Source organism: Octodon degus, unplaced genomic scaffold (genome assembly GCF_000260255.1).
Source record: "Octodon degus isolate 3935 unplaced genomic scaffold, OctDeg1.0 scaffold00028, whole genome shotgun sequence".
Lineage (NCBI taxonomy): Eukaryota > Metazoa > Chordata > Mammalia > Rodentia > Octodontidae > Octodon > Octodon degus.
In genome coordinates, this window is record NW_004524604.1 from 6324693 (window position 1) to 6332817 (window position 8125).

At 46.3% G+C, this 8125-nt stretch overlaps 1 protein-coding gene across 1 annotated transcript in view; it reads right to left on the bottom strand.

Annotated features, from left to right (window-relative positions):
• Positions 1 to 8125, bottom strand: part of Cds1 (CDP-diacylglycerol synthase 1) — an 81484-nt gene that overhangs the window by 53442 nt on the left and 19917 nt on the right. Inside the window, exon 2 of the mRNA XM_004629268.2 lies at positions 6897 to 7024. Within this exon, the coding sequence (XP_004629325.1) occupies positions 6897 to 7024 (128 nt within the window). The remainder of the gene's footprint in view (positions 1 to 6896; positions 7025 to 8125) is intronic.

An 8125-nucleotide genomic window follows, 5' to 3' on the forward strand; every position in this document is an offset into this window, starting at 1 on the left:
TCACTGAGTTAAGCAAAAGTAGCTGTAAATTTATCCTATTTTGTATATATAAATACAAAATGATCTTTCCTCTGTATCTTTTTTGCAGGTGCTTTTGACTTGGTCAACATGCACTTAGAGGAAAGTTTTGAAGTTTTTTTTTTTTTTTCTTGGCTGGCTCAGGCTGCCTTAAAGGAGGGTCTGGTAAGGCATGTGGATCTGGGGATCAAACTACAGTATCCTGTGCCTGACTGTGTTTGCATGAGCAGGTGTTTAAACAACTGAGCTAAGCAGAAGGCCCCCAATGCTACTGATTCTTAAGGTAGTGGTTACTGTTCTTGGCTCTTAAGCCCTGCCCTCATGGCACCCATACTGGGTTTTTTTTGCTGTTGTTGTTTTGTCTTTTTGAGACAAGGGACTAGCAGTTTAGGCTGGCCTTGAGCCCATTTTATAGCCCAGCCTGGTCTTGAACTTGTAAGGATCCTTTTGCCTCAGCTTCCCAAGTGCTGGGCTTACAGGCATGCACCACCATGCCTGGCTCACACCTAATGTTTTGAATAGTTCTTTTATCATGTCATTTCCGCATTCAAGAATCTAAAATGCCAACAATGTAAGCCCACGCTCTTTGTAGCTCTCAAGGCTTTCCAAAGGAGCCCAGATTCACCTCCTTCTCTGTTTAACAAACTATGGAGATTTGTGCATGTCTCATGTGACTGTAAGCTTCAGGGCTACCGTAGAAAATGAGTGTAGCATAAACTCTGCTATAGCTCAAGGGTCCATTTAGTTTTACAGACAGAACTGTCTGTGGATTAATGAATGGATTAGGAAACTGGGCTAAGTCTCAAAGCTCGTCAGAATAAATAAAGGACCTTAAGCCAGCCATGGATAACACTCCTGTCCTGCCTGCAGAAGCCCGGATGCACATCAGCTCTTTCTTTATGACTGACTCTTGGGTGCAGAAGTGGCGAGGCCCTCCTCCAGGGAGGATGCCTCCACACCACCAGCTCCAGACCAGTGATGGTCACTTGGAGCACCAGGGAATGGGGATTTTTCAAGTGGAAATCCATTCTCTGCAGAGCACTTGTGAACATGCCACGACAACCAGAAACCTGAGCTGGGAATGTGTACTACCTGGTTGTCTTCCTGCCCCCAAAAACTGCTTTCTCCCCAGAACAGACTTCATTCCCTACTTTCATTTAAACACCTCTCCTCTATGTTTCCCAAGATGCCTGTACACACAGAGGATCATTATGAATCAAGCATCAGGTACACACTCTTGGATACTGTGCCCTAAACTGTTTCCTGGGGCTGGAACAGAGTACTAAACGTTGTGTAAAACAAGAACAGAGGTTTGCTTCTCCTGGTCTGGAGGCTGGGTCTTGCATGAAGGTGTGCCCCTGGGCAGCCTCTGCCCCAGCTCAGGGAAGGGACAGGACAGAGAGCGAACAGGAGGCGCCAAGGCCACTTCTGCTGCCACCTCTCTGGTGACAGCGGGCCCTGCGTGGTGATGGCCTCCTCCTCCTTGTGAGGCTGCTCTCGCTCGCATCAGGCCTCACCCCCCAGCCCTGTCTCAGGGGACTCAGTTTCCACACATGGACGCTGGGGATGCAACATGGCCAAAGCCCATCTTTAGGGGAGAAGCACTGGATTCAAACTGCCATGGGGGAGGGGCGACTGCTGTTGCCCAAGAGCGCAGGCTGGTCTGTTGTGTCTGTTGTGGGTCCGTAGCTCCTGGTGTCCTTTGCTATAGGGGCTGCATCAGGGAAAGCCCCAACCTGACAGTTAGCTCATCCAGCCCAGGCACCACCTGCAGGAGGTTTAGGGTAAAGGAAAGCATCTTGGTCCAAAGCCCCCAGGCAGGACTCCTATGAACTAGAAATGAAATTCAAGGTGTATGTGTGGGGGGGGAGGAGGGGGGAGAGTTCATAATTAAGAAGCAATATCCTTAAGAGTGACTGTTTTGGGTCCAGGGATCAGCTTAGTGGTACAGCCTATGCTAAGGGCATAGGGCCCAGGGTTTAATCCCTAGCACTGTACCCCACATGCACTTCTAAATGGTTATACACTTACTGTCCAAACTGCTATATACTACAAAATGTCTTGTTGCTACTACAGCTAAGAAGTTGATTTTACTTTAAAAGTTCATGATTGCACTGAGGATGGAGATGTGTAATAGAGGGGTCACGCTTGGAGTGCCTGCCATCCTGGACTTCTAAATATGTACTTCTTGTCATGTCATACCATTTATTGCCATAATGTCTCTCAAGTAAAGCCTTTTTTAAAAAAAGGGTAATAAATTGAAAAAAGAAAAAAATGTCACAGGTCTGTCCTGTTACAATTCTGTATATGGTTAGATTTCTAAATTTCTTTGTAAAAATATGTAAATGCCTATTTCTACTTTTTAAAAATTATTTTTCCTTCAAAAAAAAAGTTAATGAAAAGATTTTTTAGAAATTACTTTCCTAGCAGCACAGGAATGGTGGCCCCCAGGAAGTTAGGTGGATGCAAGGCTGTGTACCTCGGAGCCTCAGTGCAGGGAGGCGGGGCACAGGAGTTTGGAGCTCTGAGGGGAAGGGGAGGGCGGGCTCTCTGGAAGAAGGAAGGCACTCTGAGGTCCAGAGCACTGCAAAAGATGTTCTGGGGTCTCTCAGTCTACTCATCAGTAACATCCCAGGCCACATCTCCCTGCACCGTGAGAGGCTGCTCTGTGACACAGAGTGGTGTTCCTGCCCTCCATATGCCACCTGCCATCAGCAGTGCCACTGCTGTGACACCCACAGGGTCTCCACACAGCACCAAGCATCAGCTGGAGCCCACCCTGCCCAGGCCAGTGAGACCCCAGGAGGGACAGAGCCCACCCTGCCCAGGCCAGGGGGCCCCGGGAGGGACAGAGCCCACCCTGCCCAGGCCAGGGAACCACAGGAGCCCAGCTCTCGCCCTCCCTCACAGTGCCTAGAGCTCGTGCCATGGGCCCCTAAATCAAAAGCCTGGATTACTGCCCACCTTGATCACTCAGCATCTCATTTAAAATGTTACCCTCAGGGAATTATTATGAATTCCAAAAGATAGTGACAAAAATATTTGCAGATTTTTTTTAATTATGAAATTTAGAAATAATTTAAATGTTCAACAGGAGGCTGGTGGCTGACTAGATTATGGCCACACCACAGACGTATCACAAAGCCACTGAACTCATTCCCAAAAGGCTGGGACTCAGCTCAGTGGCACAGCATCTGCCTACCATGTGTAAGGCCCTGGGTGCAACCCAATACCTAGGCTAAAGATATGAGATATTGCTCCCACTACTCCACGGAATGAATTTTTTTTTTTTTTTTTTTTTTTTTTTTTTTGTGGTACCAGGGATTGAACTCAAGACCTTGAGCTTGCCAGGCAAGCACTTATTCTATTGAGCTATCTCCACGGCCCCTGATGGAATGAAAATTTAAAAGCAAGGGAGAAAATAATATGAGCCCATTTTCACATCTTACATGCACAGTGTACAAGAAATAGCTTCAAAGAGTACAACAGCTGGCCACAGTGGCACAAGCCTATAATCGCAGCATTTGGGAGGCTAGGGCAGGAGGATTTCCAAGTTTGTCGAGAGTTGGGGATATAGCTCAATGGTACAGTGCCTCTAGGTTCAAACCAAAGGAGGGCAATAAAAAGAATAAATCCAAAACTATTATAAATGTCAAAGTATTAGTAGGAAGATTATAGAACACAGATTTTTAAACAATCACACAGTTTTTCTCAAGAAGTTTCAGAGTCTGCAAGTGTTACACTATGATTCTTCTTAAAAAACTGCAAGTCCCATAAATAGCAAAGGTAAGAACGCAGGTATCAAAGCTCTTTGGCTCAACCAGTCACTTAGTAGCTAGGTGAGCTGGGACACAGTATCTCCAGGCCTCAAGTTACTCGTTACAAAGTAACTGCAGGACTGTAACAGTGTATCAGAGCAGCGGAGGGGAAACTTGCATCAGGCTGTATGTGCTCAAAGACTACCAGCAGCTGTTCTTTGTCACTGCTATTTTAGATCAAAAAGGAATCACAGAGGAAGGAAGAGGGATATACAGGAGTGACACAGGAATCAAGCCGTAAGAGTGGTATACAGGAACCCAGCACTACTCCAGGTTCGAGAGGCCTAATGAGACTGTAAGGCAAAGGGACACCTGCGAACTGGGTCACGAAAACCACTGGGATCACAAGCTATTAAAACAATAATCCTGCTTTCAATAAAAGCACAGATTGGGTTAGACAATCTGAAATTCGCTTTGAGCCAATTTGTCCTAATAAGGATGAGATGTTATGATACACACATTCTGCTTTACAGCCACAGCTTGGGTGTATAATTCCCCAAACAACTAGAAGAGTGCCTGGGTAATAGTCTAGGCCTCAGAAGCCAAGATCAAAGCAAAATCCTCTCCTCTTTCTCTTCCTCCTCCTCCTGCCTCTTTCAGCTGCTGTGTTTTTCTAAGACAGGTTTGGAAACTGTAAATTTCTCTTCCGGGAGGCAGGGCATATACTAATTTTCCCTCCCTTTGTGCTGTGAAGCAAGGCGTCCTGAAGTCTACAGCCTCAGGACGCCTTGCAGGCCCTGGAGGAGGCCTGATCAGCCAGCCTGCTCTGTTGGGCCCTCATGCGCGTCCTGCCACCAGTCCCACAGTGGCTGTGTGGGAGGGAGGAGGACAGGAAAACACCCATGGACCCCCATGTGACCAAGAGCCTCTGCAGCTGGCACAGGAGGGCCTGCGCAATGGTGGTGAGAATGCAGTTGGGGTGTGTTCAAGGGAAGGGGTCCCTGAAGTCCTTTGCTTGGCAGCTGCCTTGGACCCAGCCCAGGGACCTCATCTTCTGCCCATTTGGCCCCAACCTATAAATAGTCTTTATAATAAGCCAGTAATGAGATGTGTGTTCACCTGCATTCTGGGAGCTGCTTTAAGGAACTGGCTGAGGAAGAAGAGCAGACAGGGGAGCTCCAGCTTGGGCCCGGTTGGTCAGAAGCTCTGGAAGCCCTGCCTAGTGACTGGAGCCTGAAAAGGGAGATGAGACCTCACACAGGCAGATGCCATCAGAGCGCCTGGGCCAGAGCCCACCAGCAGTGCCCCCTGGAGAAGTGGCTGCCTGCTTGCCAGGAGGGTGAAACCCACAGGTTCTGGGATCACACTAGTGGCCTGCACTGTGAGCGACCCAGTGGGAGGAACCAAGTTCTATTGATTCCCTTCCTTACGCCATTAGAATAGCTCTGCCCCAAAAGTAGAAGAGTCATGAATTTTTGTAGAAGTGACCAAACCTGTGGTTTTCAAAATGTAGGTTACGGCCTGTGGCAGTAAAATCAAGGTAGGAAATTGTATCCAGCACTTGTGTGGATGACACAGAACAGCATCAGATAGAACGGAAGTTAGGGGATGCCGTGTGCAACACTGGCAAGATTTCATAGCACTAGGGCCAGCGAGGTAGCTTAGTGGAGCAAGCGCCTGCTTAGGCAAGTGCAGAGACCTGGTACCACCTTCTGTGCTGACCCCACCTCCAGGCACACTGAGCCAGCCACCAAGACCAGGCGTGGTGGCACATGCCTGTAATCCCAGCATTGGGGAGACTGAAAACAGGAGGATCACTATGAGTCCGAGCTGCATAGTAAGACCCAGTACTAAAGAGAGAGAGAGAGAGAGAGAGAGAGAGAGAGAGAGAGAGAGAGACAGAGACAGAGACAGAGACAGAGAGACAGAGAGTAAAGTTTTTTTTGTTGCTGGTTTTTTGTTTTTTGTTTTTTTTTGCAGCAGGTAAAGTTCTATTTAGTGCAGCTCCTGGGATGTGGTATAAAATGTATTTTTTTCCATGTATCTATCATAAAAGCTAAGGAAACACTTCTCACTACTGTGTCACATACTGCACACTAATCTAAATAAAACATTATTTTGCTTTAAACATTTTTAAATTCACATTAGTACAGTTAGAGGCAATGGAGCTGAGGGAGTCATTTCTTCCCTCTTTTTAATCCTAGACAGGACCTTCTGGTTTTTGCTTCTTCCACTGTCCTAAGAGAGGGGGATAACAGAACAGCAAGAGCTTACAGGATGCTGGCGAGCTCTAGCCAAGAGCGCGGGTGCCGAGGCTCTCCTAGCTGATCTTCTGGTCACCTTTACCTTACTTCCAACTCATTCAGGCTCATGAATCCACACTACATCTCCTACACACAAGTAGCATCAGCGCATTCCAGGATGAGCATGCGTGCTGCGTGCGCCCACGGTGTCTCAGCACCTGCCAGTCACTGCTATCAATCCCCCTGGGGACAGCTGAAGTAGAGGTGGCAGCCTCTCCATTCTGAACGCCTGAGCTATCCACCCTGCTCCTTTGCTGGGGACAATTTGTGTGCTTGTGACCATATGTAGTGCTTTTATGTGGCCCAGGACCTTTCTTGGACTGCGTTGTACCTTCAGCGGTGCAGCCAGCCCCCGGGTCCAATGTTCCTGATCTTCACGGCTGGGTGTATGCTTAGCAATTCTTTCCATGTCCTACACAAAAACTGTAACGGTATTACTAAAGTATACAATTGATTAAAATGGGCTGAACTGTTGTGGCCATTAAATACTTGAAAACACAGCACAAATATAAAATGATGGTAAAGTGTTGTGGAATTTTGTGTAATAATTTTAAACTCAGTTAAGACCAGAATAAAAGGGCTAGAAGATAGCTCTGTGGCTTAAGCACCTGTCTGGCAAGAGCAAGGTCCTGAGTTCAATCCCCTGTACAAAAAAAAAAAATAAATAAAATTAAAAACTATACATCAAGCGCTTAGGATTGCGCCTCACTTACTATGCAAGTCAAAGAGTCCAAGCTTTCACTCTCATGATCACCACACTGCCTCGGAGCGGAATAAGCTCGGGGCCGCCTGCACTCCAAGACCCAGCCCCTCATACCTTGAGGATAAGCCCGACAGAGCTTTCTGCAGGATCTCAGGGGTCCTGTCTGCAGATGGTGCGATTTCGGGAACATCAGAGTCTGCTCTGGAATCCAAATCTCCATATCTGTCATCAATATCTGTTTCCTAAAATTAAAGAAAAAGAAAATTACTTTGTAAAACAGTTAGAGAGAGAGAGAGAGAAAAAAAAAAAAAGCAGGCACTTGCCAGTGCATTCAAGTTATGGCGCGGTGTGTCAGAAGTCAGTTACACAACCTGACACAAAGAGACAGTCATTCACTTATCTTGACTATCTGAGCACTGTTACTCTCCTCAGGAAAGTTTGATTGTCTTCACTAAAATTTCAACACAAGGAACTGAAAAAAGATATAAAGCAACTCTTACGGTCTTTAAATCAGAAATGTATCAAAAGAATTAATCTTCTTGTTTGGCCACTTCACGGAAGAAACAGGAGTTATTTCTATTTGAATTTGGATTGCCTACTTGTGGTCTGCTCTGTTAATTTGATTACAATCACAGTCTGGGCACTTGGAGGACTGTCTTACACAGGAAATGACTTTGCACATGTTGATTTAACCACCTGAACTTCCGTCATTTTTATTAGATCCTTGAAAGACTGACCCCAAAGGAGCAGGCCAAATGGACGTTACCATTTCCATTTACTGACAGGTAAACAAAAGTTGAAAGCACGGCCTTTACTGGTGAAATTTTAAGTCATTTGAAAGCCAGACTGACTTGGAAGAGCATGTGCAAAAATGGTTGTGTGTATGTGTGTGTGTGTAGGGACAGAGCTGGTCACCCTGTAATTCCCAGGGCAGCAGGCCTCAGCAGCGCTTTGAAAACAGATGGTTTGCAGCCCTGCCCTTCCCTGTTCGCCCCCTCTCCTCCTCACCCTCTTGGGCTCTCTTGCCCCAGTGACCTTCAGGAAAGACAAATGCCCCAGAGAAAAGAACCAGAGCAGAGGGGCTCACCCAAACTCCACTCCTCCTAGCTGCAGAGCTCCAGCAAACTTCACTGCCTCTTCACTGTCTCCCCACCAACAAAATCAAGCACTCATGTTAACACCAAACACTTAATACATTCAAAGAAGTTATAAGCTATATTATTATTTTTCTTTTATTATGTATTTTTAATATTTTCATTGTATACCTTATTGCTTCTTGTTCTTTATTTTTTTTTGAAATATACTTTTAAAGTTTCTAATACTAGGAGAAGATATCATACAAT